At 31.4% G+C, this 20,592-nt stretch overlaps 1 protein-coding gene across 2 annotated transcripts; it reads right to left on the minus strand.

Annotated features, from left to right (window-relative positions):
• Positions 1–14,385: 14,385 nt before the first annotated feature.
• Positions 14,386–19,772, minus strand: LOC149561735 (ent-kaurene synthase-like 1). Of its 2 annotated transcripts, XM_089825281.1 has the most exons (14): positions 19,634–19,772; positions 19,180–19,274; positions 18,569–18,899; positions 18,235–18,415; positions 17,924–18,141; positions 17,718–17,838; positions 17,516–17,625; positions 17,053–17,279; positions 16,856–16,968; positions 16,630–16,728; positions 16,034–16,249; positions 15,577–15,715; positions 15,190–15,435; positions 14,386–14,877 (listed from the first exon to the last, which is right to left on the minus strand). In XM_089825281.1, exons 1-14 carry the CDS (start codon positions 19,728–19,730, stop codon positions 14,590–14,592), a joined length of 2,481 nt encoding a protein of 826 aa, XP_089681407.1. In that variant the 5' UTR covers positions 19,731–19,772; the 3' UTR covers positions 14,386–14,589. The 2 variants fall into 2 exon arrangements, with proteins under 2 accessions (XP_089681407.1, XP_089681409.1); XM_089825283.1 differs by lacking the exon at positions 19,180–19,274 and having other exon boundaries at positions 19,634–19,715.
• Positions 19,773–20,592: the final 820 nt, after the last annotated feature.

Here is a 20,592-nt window from a genome sequence, read left to right on the forward strand (position 1 = left end):
AGGAGAAGACTTCAAAGAGGACTGATAAGGGAAAAAGTATAGTGGTACAAGCTCCATCTTCGTCCAAGGATAAATCTCTGATAGAACATACTCTAAAATGGATGAGGAAAGAGATGATGATTAAAAACAAAATATAGTAGTATTCTAATAAGGAAGAGGGAATGGGAGAATTTATTAAAGATATCATGAAGCCCGAGTCACCTGTAAATGATGCACAAACATTGGCCTTTGTCATGAGTGATTAGAATCAGAACTTGTTTTCTCATGTTGCTATCTATCCTCTGCATGTAGATATTGAGGAATTGACCCAAAAAGATTATCAAATTAGGGAGATTGTTCTTGGAAAACCCATGGTGGATACTACCAAATTAATGGTGACAACAAGAATCAATGAAGTGTTTAGGCCCTTAGAATAGGATGAGACTAAATTGATAACTCTTCAAAAGCAGAATGAAATCCTAAGGGGATATTTGAATGAGGTAATTGGTATGTTGGATCTAGAAAATCATGAAGAAACTCTAAATGTGCACTAGAGAAAATGGATAAGGAGAATATGAAACTTGATCCATTTTTGAAGGCTTGTCAACAATGGTGAGAAAGTTTTGAAGACAAAGGTGTGCAGATTATATGACAAAACCTTAAACTGCTACACCACATGCATAATAATGAAAATAAGTTAGTTTCTATATTGAACCATGATTTTGGGTTAATGGATGAGGTACATACCTAGGGTAAAGACCTGTAATCCTTACAATCCATAAAGGGTTAAAGGTATTGGATGTTAATGGATGTATATATAGTAGATGAGTTGGATAATATTGATGATTAAATAGAAAAGATTGTAGATGCCAATAAAGTAATGGAAACATTACATGCATATATTCATAAGATCAAGCATCAAAACTAAGAGAAAATAGCCATAAATAGCTCTAGTATGAAGGTAAACAAAACCCAAAAACTACAATTTTAGTTTTGACATTTTGTAAAATTTTGCATTTTTTGGACCTATTTCCAAGGTGCGCTAGCTTTTGAGGTGCATAGGTGCACTAGGTGTGCTAGGTGTGCTACTTTTGAGGTGCACTTCTTCTGAGGTATGCCAATTTCTTTTGAAGAACTCAAAGGCGCATTGACAATTAACTACTAGTTCCAAATTTAGAGATTTTCATGCATTGAAAATGCATTCTGATAGCGGTTTAACGCCTACAAACATCTAGTGAACATGGAGCTTCTATTTTTGGCACTTCCTAACTCTCTTACACCATCTAATGTCTTTATTCTTCTTATTTTCTAATGCTTTCTTTATTTTAAGACATGTAAAGGATCAAGCATCCATTTAATAATATAAATAAGGATGGAGTCCTACTCAGCACCTGGTGGAGAGTCAGTTTGTACATAAATAGATTTGTTTTATTAGTTTGGAAGACTATGTTTGCATAAATATATCTCTTACTCTCAATAAAAATTGAAGAGAAGATTTCTTATAAATTTAGGAACGTAATATGCATTCTGGGTCATTATTTTGATGTAATAATATATACTTTTGGTGCTCGCATTTGGAGTGTAGTGATTCTTTCCTGAATGTGTTATATTTTGTGAATGTATGTTAATGGAATGTAATGGAGCCAATAGTTTTATTGTGTTATTTTGATCAAGTGATCTTTTAATTCTGGTGTTTGCTATGGTTTTACAAATTCCACTAACATACTTAGTTCGAGAAGAGATCACCCTTTTGTTCCTGCATAGATTTTTGTCTTGCATCAACACACTTTTCATGGCCTTGCAATTTGAAGAAAAATGAAACATATTATGGTTACTAAATTCTCATTGACAATTGCATTAGTGGAATTAAGGAAGCATTGCTCCTATTTTCGTTGGTTACCTACTAATCTTTTCAAAGGCTTAACTCGCAAACGCATTGTGTATGTAGCTCATGTCTATTAGGGAATTACTTTTCAAGTCATTTGCTTAAATTTCTTGTTACCCTATCTTCATTATTTTATTTTAAAAACAATTGGTTAATTTAGGAATTCATATAGTTGCATTGTTAGATTGCATTCATTAAAAAAAAATACAAAAAATATGCTTCTTTTCATGTGGTTATTCTTTTGAGATAGCAAGCAGATTCAAAATCTTATCCAAAATTGGTCAGAACCAGCAAAGGCCTCTATATGAACAAATAGATTTATCTTCAATTGAGTGGATTCTATTAGGTCACAAGATCACCTGGAATCTTGGAGTTGATCCTAGATTATATTTTCAAGAGAGGAACTCAAAAGGATTCTTGTCATTAAGCATCATGCAAAATGATAGCTCAATAGAAGTGGTGCTAAAAGGAGGGCCCAGCCATTTGGAATAGAAGAAAACTATAAAAATTTGGTATAGCTCTGATACTATGTAAGAATTTGGTATAGCTATGATACCATTAAGAATTTGCCTTAGGCCAAAATGATGCCAAGATCAAGAAGCACATGACTTAGCACAATATGGACCAAATAATGTATGATCATAACAATATGAGAATGAATATCTAATTATCTTTGGATATCAAATCATTCAATGATAGATAATTTATGTTCATACATACTAGAAGTGGTTGTATATAAAGGCCTCTAGAATAACTAGGAGTCAGTGAAGAGATAAGCTCAACAACTAAGCACACATCCACCAGAGGTGGATTATCCTCCATTGTGGATGAATGTACATGCAACAATGAGAGGATAAACATGACAAAGTGTATCTCATATAGAGATGTTATAGACAATATGTGCTTAAATTAGTTGCTAACTCCTGTGTTGTAGACACCATGTGCTAAAATGATTTGTTAACTCATATGTTGTCAACAAGATAACTCATATGAGTATGCATACTCTTAGGTGTCTACATGAAAACTAATAGAATAATGCATTAACTAAGTAAACTTAAGTAAAGTTTAAATAGTAATTAATTATTTAGACTAACAAGAACAACTTGAAATTTCAAAATTTTGCATTCTTTACAAGTTCATAAAATTTTATGAGCTTCCAAGCTTTCGAGGTGTACTAGCTTTTGAGGTGTGCCAATGCACAAGTTTCCAAGATGTGCCATAGTTTTTGAGAAAGTGTACTTCTACAGAAGTGTTCTTTTTCTAGAATTGACACAAACTAGAAGATCCTAATCCATCGTCTCCATTTCAACAAGCTTTAAGATCTTCACCTAGTGCATACGAGTTCCTTGAACCTAGCCATTTTTATAAGCCTCACAGTCCACAACAACCAGCTGTTATTCCACCAAATCCTCTGATGGTCTTTTTTGTAAATATTATAGACATCAATCAACTTGACAAGTGTACTCAATGACCTTCTTAAGAATCCTGAGAAGTATTCCCCATGGTTCATCTATGGAGAGAGGAGAACTACTAAAGATCACATCAATGTATTCAAGGAAATTAGAAACCAAAATTAGATTTCTCACAACAATGTAGTTCTTCACTTACTCCCTTACTCTTTGGGAGAAGTTGCCTTTAATTGGTATGTTAAATTTCCACTTGGGTGTATTGGAGACTAGGATACATTTGAAAAATTGTTCTTAGAACAATTAAAAACTTTCATCAACCCATTTGTGATACATCAACAATTCATATAAATAAAAAGAGACCTAGCAGAGATAGTTTCATGCTTCAATCATTGCTTTCATATGGCATACTGCAAATTGATAATGCTATACACTATACCAATTGAAGTTACAATTTAGATTTATCTGAATATTATGGACCACCTTATTGCTATTTTTCTAAGAAGACTTCCTGTAGCAAATATCAACACATTGGACAAAGTCTTCTTAGAAGTAATTACCTTTACTAAGCAAGCCAATCCTAATGGAGGAGGATTGATGCTTCTAACTCAAGCTATTACAACGTTGCCAACATATCTTCTCAAAGCACCTATGATGCCTAGTCAATTCATACCAATGAATCTAGTTCGATTACAAGAGGCACCCTCTCTACAAATCTTGGCTATAACATATCTAGGATATGAGCCTCCAAAAGTTTTTTTCTTTGAGCAAAAGGCAACAATTTTTCCTTTGTATTTGGTGAGATGAAGAAGACCATGTCACAAGTGAATAATGATTTGACTTGCTTGAGGTTGTTAGAATGATATAATGAAAACTTTTAGAGAAAAAATGTTGGTCCTTACAACAACAAAAAATATGGTAAAAAATAAAATAGGAGTTTCAGTGGAAACAACAATGCAGGAAACAATAATGGAGGAAGCAATTTCAATCCTCTTGATCACAACAATGACTTCCAAAGATAGAATAAAAAATGGAACACTTATCTGAATAATGGGAGCATTCTTGTATAACAATAGTGTTCACTATGTGGACATCATTTAGAATGATGATGGTCAAAACACATCCAAAAATGAAGGTTCATATTATAATGGACATCAAGAAATGAATCAAAATTCACAAGTGAATGGCAATGTGCCTCCATTGTAGTTTAATGCTATGCTACTAGAATCCTATGATTCTAGATAGAACACACAAGTGGAACAACTATCCAACGGAGAATTCTCTTTGCCATTCAGTCAAGAACTAAATATTTAGCTGGAAGAGATGCTTTCTTTTTGAAATAACAATCAGAATACTTATAATCTATGAAGTAGAAAAGAACCTATGACAGACATGATTCCTCTAGTATTACAACCAAATCCTCCTAATCTGAGAGTAAGTAATAATTTGATACTATTTAGTCAACCATATAGAGGACAACAAAATTAGAATCAGGGAAATGTACCTACAATCTTGAAAAATCTCACCTCATCTACCAAAAAGTAGTGTGGTGGAAGATTTGAAATGAACAAAGGCCAACATGTCCATGTTTGACATGCTACAAACTATCTGCATCAATGAGGGGAAATGACAAAAACTCTTGATCATACAAAGCCACCCCATAACATGAGCACAATTCCTTCAAAGACAATATCTCAACAAGCCAATTCTTTGGAGGCAATGCCAACTATATTCAAAGACAATGTTGAGGTGCTCCCATTTTTGCTTAGCATCAGGATATATGGGAAGAATCTTCATAATTTCCTAATTTATTAAAAAGCCTCTTGGAATGTTATGCCACTGTCGATAGTGCAAAATTTGGAAGTCACTCCTCAGCCCTCTAATCAAATAGTTATACAATTGGACAAAATACAAGTAAAATTTATTGGCGTGTTGAAAGATGTTTAGATATGGTTGGCATTTAACCCTCAAATCTAAGGCATCATTGATATACATGTAGTCGAGATTCCTGAGACATGCGGATTGCTACTAAGGAGAGAATGGACAAAATACTTAAGAGGATGGTTTTCTATTTATTTTACCAAATTATGGTTACCATGGAAAGGGTTGAATAATCAAATCAAGATACATGTAGAGCCAAAGTTAAAAACAATGATTATAGAATACAATGCACCAAATGAGTTGGCATTTTTACAATCAAATTTAGGCTCTTACAAAGTGATGAATTTTCACACAACTTCAACCAAAATATTAGATGATCAAGATGGAAAATCCATGGTTTCAATCCCAAAGCAAGAGATTGGAACACAATTCATAGATGATATGGTGGCTAACTTAAAATGTTTAGGAGAAGAAGTTGACCCTAGTATTTTGTTTCTCCTAGGATTTTGCTAATTGCATAAAGTTAGTCATTTAGAGTTTGAATGTTCACTTTTCCAAGAAGTAGTTGCTAACATATTAACACATATAATAGAAATAAAGAGTGGTAAAATTCCAAAAGATGAACCCATGGAAAGTCAAAGTTCTACAAACATGTCTGAATCAGTAGAAAAAGTTGAAGAGGAGATTGAAGATCTAAATGTATCATATAGAGTACTTGGAAATCTTTCCAAAAATGTAAATATTTTGTCAATTGGAGTCTCAGATCAAAATTATGGCTCCTAAAAGTTAGACTACCATTTTTGGTTTCTTCTAATTTTGTACCAACTTTTGACATGTTTTCTAGAACCTTTTTCTCTAACAGTGGATGACAAATGGCATATTCTAAAATTTAATCCTAACCCTAAACCTAATTTAGGTTACTTAAAGTTATTTCTTGCATTGTAGAGGCAATTTTTTGTGGAGTTTGGGAGAAGGTACTGTGAGAAGTATTTTTCTCTAGAATATGATAACATTGTAAGCCCATATGGCATGTAGTTGAGTCTATTTTCTCTATACTAAATGTAATAGCATATCATTTTTGATAATAATATTCTCCTCTTCATATTGTATTCAATTTTGTGTTGAGTTGTGTCATCATCAATACTGTGTCAATAACATGCCAAATACCTTCACAGATCGCAATACCGGATCTTCAAATTCACATCACACTAATCCATTTGATCACTTACTTGCATTTAAAAATTTCACATATCACTTTCTCAATTAAAAAACTATATTTATTTCACACTTCATCACAAATTAAATAAATTTCTTTAATATCATGTCCTCAAAATAATTATTTGAGTCAGCTATGAGGATTTCCCAATTAATTACAATAGGACCTCATCAATATATTACATCTTTTCACAGTTACAAAACACTATTAGCTTATAGTAAATATAACTTCTCACATGTGTGACCTCAGACATTGTGCACTCACTAACATCATCATTAGGTTGTCTAGCTTCATTGTCTAACTTCTCTCATCATGATTCTATCCCTTTTAAGAGATACACTCCAAACATTAGATACAACTTAAGTACTTCATCTGAACACTATCTTCTATAAATAATTAAAAAAACTCTCACATGTCTTAGACTATCTTCACATGTACTTGTACACATCATCAAGAAATACTATAGAATACATCCTCAATTATTCTTGATATCATCATCAATACACAGTTTGTACAACCCCATTTTTGTCTACAATTCTGCTAGACTTTATATAAACAATACTAGATGGGACGTCAATGAAAAAATAGTCATGAATGCAACAAGTCAATCTTCCTAATTGATCTTTCAATACTTAGGATACTCCACCAAAGGAATACAATCAAATTCATGCTAATAATACCCCCCTTTGGCATTGATGGCAACATAGATAAAAAATATCTAAGTTCTAAGAATACCAAATCCAACTTTGATGTTGTTATTGCTCTCTTCTTTTCAAATTTGCTTCACCAATCAAATCTAAAACTCACAAGAATAACTATTCATCTATGCTTCTTCATTCTCACATGGATGACATCAATTGTTCATACTTCTCCCCCATTGATATAGCTCAATGTGATCATCTTCCTTTAGTACATCTTTTCCTATCGCACGCTATCCACCATTTATAGGAGATTTTTTCCATGCAATCTCTCATTCATTGACATCAATGAAAAAGGAATCATTATTTCAATTAACTACTCAAGGTATTTAGCCAGCTCAAGTGTCCGAAGAAATTTTTTTGTACCCTCTACCAAGAGTCCTTGATGACTCTTCTCAACCACAAACACTCCCCTATACAGGAAGCAACAAGATTTAGTCCCAATAACAATAGTGCTATGTATCATTGGATGATGCACTCTTTGCATAATGTACTCAGAAGTAGGCAGGGGCATAACCCCAAGCATACCTCCCAAATACTCAAATGTATACTTAGGAAAAGGCTCTGTAACAATATCTTCAATTCACTCCTTTATATTAACATACTCTAGTGTGATTTCTTTCTCTACAACTTTCTCTCTCTGAACATGATACTTAATAGATATATGACTAGTCTTAGAATGTAACAAATGATTCTTAGACATACTCACTATACTTGTGTTATCACAATGTATCATAGAAGGTTCTAAAAACTCTATCCCAATATCCTTCAGCACCTATTTAATCCACATTATCTAATTCCAATTGTTTTTTTATGCTACATATTTTGGTTATGTTGTACTTTGTGAAATACAACCTTGTTTCTTTCTCAGCCAAGAAACCAATCTTCTTCCAAGGAAAAATGCTCCACTACTTGTATTCTTTATGTCATCCATATTATCTACCCAATTCGCATCAATATATACACATAAAATAAATTCGTTTGATATATCATATCACGTGAAAAAAATCAGGTGTACCCTTGAAATATGTGAATATTCTTTTAACTGCTACATAATATGATTCCTTGAAATCGTGCTACTATACCAATTACATTTTCTACATCGGTCTAGTGTGAATTAGATATTGCAAACCTTCATTCATAGATCTATACTTTTCTACTCAATTGTAGGCACCTCATCTTTACTAGATAACTTCTGACCAGTTAGCATAAGTATACCAAAAGGCTTACAACTTTCCAAACCAAATCTCTTCAAGAAGTCATTCATATACTTAGTCTGGGATAGGAAAATATCATCATTGTTCTGCACAATCTATAAACCTAAGAAACATTTCATCTCACCAATCATACTCATCTAAAATTCATTATTCATTTCATCAATAAATTTGTCACTTTATTCATCATTACCTCTAAAGATTATGTATCAATCACTTTCACCATAAAATTAGGGGCTTTTTCCCTTTCTATTTGTTGTGTTTTCTTTCTCATAGTATCAAAGAGTACAAGGAGAAACCCAAGAAACCCATTCTTCATGAAGGGTTAATATGGTTAATTTTTTGGTTTATAATGGATCATGTGAAGTGATCTCTCCCTTTTCCCATCCTTATTAAAAAAGAGAAAAACCCTAAAACCCCTTCTAGTAGTAAAGGAAAAGGAAAGAAGTTGATGGATGGGCTAGGAGAGGTGAAAAAGGAGTCAGCCAAAAGAATTCAAAAGAAAGTAATATATAAGGAAATGGACTCAGATTTGGATGATGTCATTGAGGATAAAGTTAAAAGTTTGAAATAGAAGAGGAAGCAAAGAGTTTAATTTCTCTGGTGGGTCTATGGAAAAACTTTTTTGGCCACTAAGTACTTGTCCTTTCCATAGTTTGGTTCATTTTGAGGAGATGAAGACTAGTTTCTAAGAAAAGAAGTAGGGAAGGAAAATTTGAAGAAATTGGTGAAGAAGAGGAGGAAAACAAGAACTTGGAGATAGGGGAGGAAGAAGATAAGTATGATAAAGAGGACCCTTGTTATAAATCCTTTGAGGATAACGTCACTCATGATGTCCTTATTGAGACTAAGAATTCCCCTCTCAATGAAGCCCCTAAAGAGTCTAATAAGAACATTAAGAAAAATAGAGATAGAGAGTTTACTATTGCAAATAATGTGAGTGTGGAAGATGTCCACATCAACTTGTTTGATGAAGACCTAAAAGGTGTTGATATCCAACCCATTCTTGGAGTGCTCAAAATAGGAAAAGTGATTTCAATGTACACTTTTAGAATGGAGCAGCAGACTTTCAATTTCATTAGGAAACTCAATATTTATTACAAAACCCTAAATGCTAAAATGGAGGAAATTGAGAGCAAGATGAATGGGGAGGCATAGACTGATAATGCTAGTGAATAGAATTGAGAATTTGGAAAGAAAGACTTCTATGTTGGTCAATAATTACTAGAAATTGATGGAAGCCTTGGTGGAAACTATGAAAAAATATTGTTGACAATGTGGATATGCAGGTGGACAACATTATGTTCTTGGATTTGGATGAGGCAAAAAGCACAAAAGAGACTCTAGGTAAGAAGAGAATTGGGTCTGCTACCAAGAAGCTAAAGGTGAAGACAAAGGAACAAATTAAGGAGGATGCCAAATCTATTGTTGAGAAGATTAAAGTAAAGAAGAAGGAGATGGCCCTAGAGCCAACTTAATGCTGGATTGTTTGTCTGGTGTATGGCTTTTTGGTTTTCTGTTGCTTATTCATATAGTTAGCCATTTGATTTTGGTGTTAGTTCTTGTCCTTGTCTTTGGGTTGGTTGTTTTTTTATGTTGGTTGTCTTGGGGTGCTGGCTATTGTTCTAGCAATATTCTTTATGTTAAATTTTACCTTTTATTTTGTAATGATTTTTAGAATTTTGGATCCCCTATATTAAAAAAAATGTTTTAACCCTTAATCAAAAATGATTTTTGTATTAGTTAATAAATCTTATTCTTGAATTAAAAGAAATTAATTCAACCAATTTCTAAATTGGCATTTTTAATAGATTTAATTATATCATGATATATCAACAATGAAAATTAAAAAAGGTCAAAAAAAATCTATATTATAAAATTTACATTATATATAAACAATAAATTTATTTATTTTTATCTTTATAAATTTTCTTGCTAATTACGCTGAGAAGCGTAACCTATAGTAGCAGAGTGGGGGGAACTGAAGTGCGGTGACTATATTAATGTTAACATTTTAATATTTAAAATTTAAAGTTGACTAATATTGTATTAAATGAATTTTTGCATCCTATAAAATTAATATATAAATATGCCTTTCATACCCAATATCTTAAATAAACAAACTTGACATAGGAACCCGTTGTTTGTCAGATGCATAATTTAAGAAAAAAATTATTGGAAAAAGGTTTGCATAGTTCTTGGCCATGTAGGATGCTTTATTCTGAATCTTGGTTCAATCCATCTTCATGAATTTGATAAGCAATTACTTCAATATAGATATCATCACTTTGGATGACACCCATGATTTAGGTATTATATGATGAATATGATCATGCGACATCATGCACAAAATTCATCAACTGTATTTATCAAAAAGAGCTTGCAAGATATGCCAACCACAATCAATGAGTTACAAGAACATATATAAAATGTCCCTTACTCACATCTAGCAGATTGCTTGATGGATTTTGGTACAAGTCTAAGGGGTACAAGGTCTTATTAGGCAAAATGTCAAGCTGAATTAAGTGATCTCTTGCATCAAATTGGAATACCAACAATGTTCTTTAGTTTAAGTGTAGTGGATATGTATTGGCCCAAATTTCATGCATTAATGCCAATAACATAACCATCTAATCCACAGGAAGCACAAAAGTGGCGACGACAAAATATTATTGACTACCCAAATATTGTTGCATACTATATGCATCTAAGATATACAATGTTTCGAAAGGAAATACTACTAAAGGGAATGAAAGTAAAAGATTTTTGGTCAAGATATGAATGGCAACATAGAGGATCACCACATGTGCATGGATTCATATGGTTAGAGGGAGCACCTAACATAGACAACCTTAATTGGAGAAATCATGATGAAATCCAGATAGTTCAAAAATATTTTGATTCTATTATAAATGCATGGAATCCGAGGGGAGATCCACATCAATGAAACATACAGGTCTAATACCAATTCTTCTAAAGGTATTCAACATATATTATGCTTTTTTTTTCATTTTACTTAATAAAATATGTTATATCTTCAATAATAGGTCCTACAAAATTTTACACAACATCTATTCCTTCGAAATACACAACAACTAAATCAAGTAGCCTTCGAATGTGATTAAGAAGAGTTGCTCAATTGTGTTGAACGCTATATAATATGCAAAGAGGGTGCTTGCCTTCATAAAAGAAGAGGGAAAATAGTTTTAGGTAAGATAATTATATAGATTCATATGTTTTTTTACTAAGAAATAAAAAATTAGTGTATAAGTTGATAGTTTTCTTTATTTTTTAGGTGCAAGGCACCATGGCCATTACATCTGGATGGATCAAGATTATTTGAACATCCAACAAAAAGAGATAAAATATATGAACTAGCAAGAAATGATGATCGAGTAAACACACATAACCATACCATACTTCAGTTATGGAGAGCAAATGTAGATTGGCAACCTATTCTTTCAAGACATGTTGTAATGAATTATACTGTGAAGTATGTAGCAAAACTAGAAAAGAGTTCTGAGACATATCATCAAATGTTGGTAAGACTTACAAATATTGAAAATCTAGATGAAGCAGCATCAAAGTCTTATAAGAGACTACTAACTGAAACACTAATTGAAAGAGACACTGGTGCACAAGAAACATGTCAAATGTTATTAGAGTTGTCATTAGTAGAAAGTAGCAGAGTATTTGTTATGTTAAATGTTTCAAGAGAGGTTTTCAAGCCAGTGATAAAGAATGAAGAAAAAGATGATGAAGCTAACCTAAAAAATTTCATTGAGGGATATATGGATAGACCCTATGCAATGGAAAGTGTCACACTAATAGATGTAGCTAGATCTTGGATTATAACTCTAGAAGAAAATGAGATAATAAATGGAAAGCAAGGACAATGGTAGCTATTGTGAGAGTGTTTCCAAGATTTACAAATATTCCTTCACAAAACTCACAAAAATGGGTTGATTTTTGTTGTTTAGATTTATTATTGTACAAACCATTTCATAATATATAAAGAGATATTGGAGTAGATGATACTACAATTGTATCCAATTGGGAGTCTGTTAATTATAATCCATGGCATGTAGATAGGAGGACTATTGAAAACGAATGTAAAAATAATTTTGAAACTCATGATGATTCTAAAGATGAAAATGAATTACCAAATAATCAAAATATAATTGAGCATGAGTGGGAGATAATATCAAGACTACATCGTGGACAAATGATGGGTCTAACAGAAATAGATATGTTGGGAAGAAGAGATATCAATAGACAAAATCCATCGAGTGTAGAATATCAAGGAGAAGAATACACAAATAATGCAATACATTTGATCAATGCTATGAAACAAAATTATTTACTTATACTTGAAGATATGATGATGAGTTTATCATATGAAACTTTAGGTGATAAGCAAAAGAAAGCACTTGATATTATTATGGCATATTATAATCAAGATGAACATGTCATGTCATTATGTATGATAATTCAAGGAATAGCTGGAATAGGGAAATCATATCTAATTCAAGCCATTTGTCAAGCTCTTTATGATGCATCAAAACCACAATGTTCTCCCCTATTATTATTAACACCAACTAAAATTGCAACTTTTAACATTGGCGCATCAACAATTCATTCAACTCTATGAATTCCTCTTACAGATTTTTCTAATTTACAAGACATAAGGCTCACAACATTACAAGAATAAATTCAACATATTAGGTACATATTAATTGATGAAATGAGTTTTATTGGTCAAAATTTGTTACAAAATATAGATTCAAGATTATGTCAAGCTTTTCCAAAAAAATTCAAACATGAATTTTGGAGGAAGATTGATTATTTTAGTAGGAGATTTGGGACAACTACCTCCTGTTAGTGACAAACCACCTTATGATAGTAATGTCCGTGCAAAGTTATTATGGAAAGAGTTCAAGACTATTGTTACTTTGGATAAAGTGTTTAGACAAGAAGGTGAAAGTGAAGACCAACAAAGGTTTTTCCAACTACTCACTAATATACAAGATACAACTCCAACTATAGATGATTGGAAATTATTAATGACAAGGAAAGATGTTTTATTGCCCCAAAATGTTAAGGAGGAATTCAATAATAATATTCATCTATTTGAAACAAATGATAATGTTCATAACCATAATAGAAAGAAATTACATTCACTAAAAAAACTAGTTGCCCACAACATTGCATCAAAAGAAGGAAGTACTAATCTAGAGGGGGTCAAAATGATGAACTAGATATTGAATTATTACTTGCTAAGGATGCAAGGGTCATGTTAACATCTAATTTATGGATTGAAGTAGGACTTGTCAATGGAACTTTGGGATACATTCGAAATATCATATACAAACCTAGAAATGCCCCACCAGAACCACCAACATATGTTATGGTTGAATTTGACAATTACTCTAGAATGCCATTTGAAGACAGAGCTCCAAAATTAATTTCCATTTCTCCAATAGAAGAGGGTGCACACGTCAATCACCCTTACTTTTGGCTTGGGCATTAACTATCCATAAATCATAGGGATTAACACTTTTCAAGGCAATAGTTGACATTGGACCAAGAGAAATGATTGGACTAACATTTGTTGTTATATCACGAGTTAAGTCTTTGGATGGACTTTGAATTTCACCACCATTTTCTTATGATTGTTATTAAAAGATGAAGATAGGGAAGCAACTTGTGAAAAGGAAAGCAAAGGAATGTATTGTATATACTATATTTCAATATCTATAAAACATAATGGATATGATAAGCATCATGCTTTAAAAAGATTATTTCAGATTAAAAATTTAAAAGATTTCAGTTTTACATGTTGTGTTGCAGATGCTACTAGCTTAGATATCTTTATACATCTATCTAAAACACGCCAAGAGATATCAAGCTCGAGGTGCCTATCTGTTTTCAATAGCTATTTATTGAAATAGATGCCTCGAGCTTGATATCTCTCGATCTGTTTTAGATAAATGTATAAATATATCTAAGCTAGTTAATATACTCTTACAATTTATATCTTCAATACAAATCTATAACTTCTACCTCAAAGTAATGTAATTGTAGATACACAGTTTAAACTAAATGCTTTGAGATAATAAGCCCATAATCTATAACTTTATTTATTTTCATTATTTGTCAAGGAAAATCAATATGAAACTTAGTTCTTGACATGGACTCACAATCTTTTAAACAATATGTTTATCCACTCCATGGACCAGTCAAGAATAGTTCCAACAATTTCTTAATAGAAATGGTTGATCACAATGTTCGAAAATTTAGTTTTTACATTTTATAATACACGATCAAAAAGAAGTGCATTGATGTTCTCAAGCATTTCGGATGGAGAAGTGAAGCCGTCGGTCTTAAGGTAGAAAAGTTGGATAAGTTTGAGTGTAGCCCAAAACAACTCCTTGGATTCGCGAGGGAGATCACTCGGCTCGACCAAACTTTTCAGCAATTCTAATGTGCTCTCATTTACTGTTTGTCTAATCCACTCGGCAGCATTCTCAACAGAGGCAGCTGGATATTCTCTTAAGAACAATGATATAGTGCTCACCTTTCCTTCATTGCTCTCCCTCTGAAAGACATATGAAACATTTATTTTCAGCATTTCTTAGAGGATGAAGGTGTTTAGTATGTTGGTGTTGGATTTACCTATCAATGTTTCACATTACATTTCATGAACTATTATTAGGATTTAAAATAAAAGCTAAAAGAACAAATTTCTTCTTTCTATTCTCGTTTTACATTCTTGATAATAAATTGCTAAGTACTTAGATCTAAAATTGATGAAACTGAATCTAGCATATTACAAATAGTTTATATATTAATTCTCAAAAATATAATGTGGTAATACACAAATTAATTTTTTTTAAAAAGAAGTCAGTACCTGATCACTTTGAAGATCATTCAAAAGCCGCCCACATATACTTACAAGTTGTAAAAGTCTATTGTACTCATGATCATGGATGGTTTGCTCTGATATTTCATGCCCTACAAAACATATTGACCCAAATATCATGGGTGCAACCCCAAATGATATTTCTCCATTTTTAAGGTATTCTTCTAGTGATGGCTTATGTCCATTTTTAGCCCATTCAGCTTCCTTCATCATTGAGCTCACTAACATGTACCACTATAGATTAAACACCAAAAAGTATTGAGGGTTATTCTAATGATAATGTTTATTTATTCAAAACAAAAAATTCAAAATAATTTTATATAGATTAGTTTAATAAATATAATAATTAGCTTATATTAAAAAATGGATACATACATTTTTTCTTAAATGAGTGCCAATATCCCAACTTTGAAAAATAGAAGCATCTTGGGTAATATCATTGACAGTATTATATAGTGTTGAGAACAAGATTTTCGCATTCTCTGAACAATTGCATACCACCATTGGATCCCACCTTCAATAATACATCAGAAGTAAGTAATTAATGACTCCTCTTTGCATATGTAGATCAGTGTATTTCATCTTCTTCTAACTTGATTTAAATATAGCATTGTAAATTTTAATTTGATTAATTATGTCATTTGAAATTAGATGAGCTCCTTCACCAAAACTCATTTATTAATATAGTTTAAAGTAAATAATAGAAAGAAATTAAAACATAAAAATACAAATAAAACTGAATAACCTTCGTTGACTTTCATGTGAGAATTAATTTTAAATCATTTTGATATCTATCTAGCTCAACAATTTTAAGTACTCATAATATAATTACCTTCGAACAGCCTCAAGAAAGGATTTAAGCTCTTTAGTGGAGCCCCCTAGATCAAAAAAATCATCTATTACTAGGGTGAGAAGTAGGCTCTTTGTCCATACGATGCGCACAATAGACTTTTCAGGACTAAAAAGTGTTGTGGCAGCACTAAAATAGGCGAATGTGAGCTTTTGCCGAGCAAATTTCAAGTCACCAAGTTTACAATCTACATACCATCTGTTATTGTAGACATCAATGTAAACTCTCATTAGTGCAAATATAAGGTTTTCATAGTAGTTCACATAGAAATCTACATATATTACCTATCATTGCAAACATCAATCTTATAAAGCAGTCATATCCATGGTGTTCTAATTAATGTATGTTCACTCACATGAGTCCTAAAATTACTTTAGCTTCTTGAATTTAGTTAAATATAAATGGGACAATCATAAAATTGACTATAATCAAGAATTCAAAAAAATAGAAATGTTAAAAACAAAACCTTATTTAATGATCTAACTAAACTTTAATATGATTTTTTTTTCCTATTCAAAATTGCATATTTTCACGCTAATATTACTATTCTTATTGCCATATCAAAGAAGTAGACTTACTTTTCCAACTTCTTTAAGTCCTCTTGAAATACATTTTGGCACATATTGTAGTCATTTTTGGCCAATGTCAAAAAGTAGTCTTTGCCTATACATGGGATCCTACAATCAAAATCTCAATAATTATAATGTCCTCTTAATAAAATTAGATGCATATAATTATAATAAAGAAAGGTAAGTGAAGCATTTTAGAGATATGGCTTTAAAAGCTATTTCCATTAAAACTTACATGTAACTTGTCTTTCCAATTTGAGTATCATCAAATCCATATGTTTCAATGTATCTTCGATGTTCTATTCTCTCCACACTAGCCACCCAAGGGACACTCAATGCATGGTCAACCTAAAAGAAATGATCCAACCTCAAAAACTCAATGAAAAAACATATAATATATTAGTAATACAATCTTTAAAATAATTTAGTTACCTCTTTGTAGAGATTTCTATGGATTGCATGTTTGATATCCATTGTCTCATATTCTTTATATTTGGCAAGATAGTTCTGGGAGAATAATTTTAATTCTTCCAAAATTCTTTCACCAGGGAACATCAACTGAGATGCTTTGTACAACTTTAACATTGTTGTCACATCTTGGCCACTCATTTTTAGAAAATTTAAGAAATCCTCATCCATTAAATAATTGAAAAAGACATCTACATGAGTATTGATATCATTAGTATGGAACTAAGAAGTAATTTATTGTACATCACATTAAATGTCTCTAAATTCTATGCATTTCTCAACTCCAGTATAAAATTAATTTTTGACTTATAGACTACCATGAACAAAATGGCATATCCATCATAGTTAGTACCCATGCTCAACAAAAAATACATATAAGAGACAAAAAAATTTAATAGGAAAAGGCATTTTTTTTGGTTCAGAATACCTGGAGACACATCATATCCATTCCATCGTAGAATCCTAAAACTCACATAATTGTTAATTATGTCTGATGTTGAGGATAACTCCTGGATTATGTCATTCTCTCTCCAGCATCTACCCATTTACAATATTGATTTTAGAGAAATGGAAATCAAGTATAGAAACTATATTATTCAATCATAATAAGTAAAGGAATTATCAATTACCTATACACATTATCTAGAACTTTTTTCATTTCACATTTGAAATGCCTTGATATACCTAGCCTTTCCAACTTATCCACTAATGAAATTCCAATGTCCAAATTTATGGGATAAACACGAGGCACTGCACCAAAAAACAAATTATGTGTTAAATGTACATGAATATGATAAAATGTCATCAAAGCATACACACAATTTGTAACACTAACCTCCATTTTCCATTTTCCTTAGCATTGAACTCAAATACATAAGGCAACTAGCTTTTCTAGTATGCATTAAAGTACAAGCAGTTGCAGAGGGTGAATGGAAGAGTGAACCATCTTTTTTCTCATGTCTTAACACTTTATTCCAGTCAGCAATATTTCGAAAGCCTTCAATGAGAAAGACCAATGATGGTTTATACTCATTCATATCATCTATTGCTATGCTGCAAAAACATGAATGCAATAAATTATAGAGTAAACAAAAATAATTAGTAGGACTTAAAAGTATTGAACAAATAATCCAATTGTAAAATTACCTTTTTAGGATTTCTTCTCGCTTATTTAACATCAATTTTATAGGACATGAGTCATAAGAGAGGTCTAAGCATAATTCTCTTGCATCTTCTAACATTGCAGTGAAGATCAAATCAAATCCAGTGGGATTATACCAATCCTCATAGATTATTTCTCCTATATTTTCTCTTATAAAACTCAAACCTGTACAAGAAAGTAAAATGATCTAAAGTTTTGTAAACACATATACTATTGTTTATATTGTTGTTTGAAAATATAAAATCATAACATAATTATAATAATGAAAAAGAGAATATCAGAAAATTAATATTCTTTTGAGATCAAATTTATTCTTACCCATGTTCACATGTTTTATGCCAAGATTCCATCTTTTAAGTGCAATAATGCATGCCAACGTGTGAGTAAGACGATCTTTAATATAAGGCAAATGTGATAATCCCCATGATCCATTAGATAGTTGATTGTCTATTATCCATAAAATACATTGTGGGAATTGTGGTAACTGAGAGTTTTCCAAAGAGGGAACCATGGCTACCCAAGCTGTATCATAGGGTGAAATGCATCCATGTCCTCTTTCAATTTCTGAAAATAAAAGCCGTATCCTCTTTATATCTTCCTCTATATACTCAAAATTATAAGCAATGTGCTCTTTTTTCTTCTCAGCAACCTACCAAATAACCAATCATTAAATCAAATATAGACATATAATAATTTTCAAAGTCATTCCTTATGAATTTAAAATTAAAAAATACAAGGAAAACTATGTATACATATATGCTTATTGTTACAAGGATGTGAATTTAATTCCTACACAAGTAACATTGCCAATGGTTAGTATAATTGTACATTCCAACCTCAATGAAAGTCTCATCTATTCCATATTCTCAAGAACATTAAGGAAAAAAAGCAAGGTAAAAGTATGTGGAACTATATATTTATAAACTCACCTTGGAAGAATCTGCTTCCTGAAGTGGACTGGTATTTGTGGATTTGACGGCTTGAAATGAAGTTTTACCATAAGAAAACTCAGAAATAAAAGATCCTTTGAACAAATAATAACAATATCATTATAAACTAAATAATCTTAAGCTATTTGATAAAATCAAATTTATAATAATATTAAAAAAATACACTATCATTAATTAAAATTTAAAAATACAACTTGTAAAATGATTCCAATAGTACAAACCTAACAGAAATATCAAGTAAAGTAGACTTTAAAATGTGTTGAATAAAAACCTTCCAATTGTAAACTGTCTGCTAATTTTATCTTCCAAATCATTATGATTTATGCCTATTCATACAAACGAACTACTGAACAAAAAGAAGCTAATTTATATTAAGTCTGGGCATCACAGATTGTCCATTATAACAAAATGCATAAATTAGAAAGCATTTCACCTGCAGAGTTGGTTGAAAGATTATATTTTGCATTTCTGAATCGCCCGTGAGAAAATCTGGCAGAATTTGGAATGAGAGGAAAGTTAAGAACTCCCATATTTGTTGATGATCTGAGTGAATGGGAATAGTGGGATTTCCTTAAGTAATGTTGTTTGTGTATGAACGACAAAGATGGAATATTTCCGGAGATTCAGAAGATCTGTAACAGTTCCTAAACATTAGCTCATCATATAATTACAGTACTATTTCATTAAATGCATAATTGTCTTTGGAGTCGTTATTAGCTTACTTTTTTGATGAATAGACCTTTCCATTACTTCTTGAAATTTGTGACGTCGTAATAATTGTTAATAATAGTAATATGACAACTCTCAGCATCAAAAACGTTTTGGTCGTTTAATTAAATAAATCATTTTAATTGTCAAATCTGTCGATAAAGACTTTGTATGATGATAACTTTTTAAAACAGGGAATGTGGAGATTTTTATCATCGATGTTTCGAATCACATTACGTGATCCATCATCAGGATGAGAGAGCAAGAGATGTCAAACAAAGTAAGTAGCAGATTTAGCAAAGACTCACCAAATAAAGGAGAACAGGAAAAAAGGAAAGCACAAACCCCGAAGATGAACCAAATAAGACTCACTTCCATCATATCATATGCCTTTTTCCACATATATTAGTTGTTTTTAATATTTTTGTAATATTATTGTAATATTATTTATTAGTTGATAAGTTTTAATAGGATTGTCCTTATTTTGTTACTCCAAAATTTGTTTCACACTATGAAAGTATGTTCACCATTATTTATTTCTAATTTTAATTGATATTGTGACATTAAAACTAAGAAGATAATTGTTATGAATTTTTTATTAAGTAAAATTACCATTACAAATTATCATTTTCATTCATTAATTGGTTTTTATTTAAAATAATAATATTCTTAAATGAAAAAATA

Source organism: Cupressus sempervirens, chromosome 4, assembly GCF_028749045.1.
Source record: "Cupressus sempervirens isolate cs-2001-9-10 chromosome 4, ASM2874904v1, whole genome shotgun sequence".
NCBI lineage: Eukaryota > Viridiplantae > Streptophyta > Pinopsida > Cupressales > Cupressaceae > Cupressus > Cupressus sempervirens.

Coding starts and splice junctions, on each gene's coding strand:
- LOC149561735 (XM_089825281.1), bottom strand. CDS start 19,730: ATGGGAGTTCTTAACTTTCCTCTCATTCCAAATTCTGCCAGATTTTCT. Junction 17,839..17,923: donor AAGGAAAATGGAAAATGGAG/GTTAGTGTTACA, acceptor TTTTTGGTGCAG/TGCCTCGTGTTTATCCCATA. Junction 15,436..15,576: donor GCACTCATTTAAGAAAAAAT/GTATGTATCCAT, acceptor TTTAATCTATAG/TGGTACATGTTAGTGAGCTC.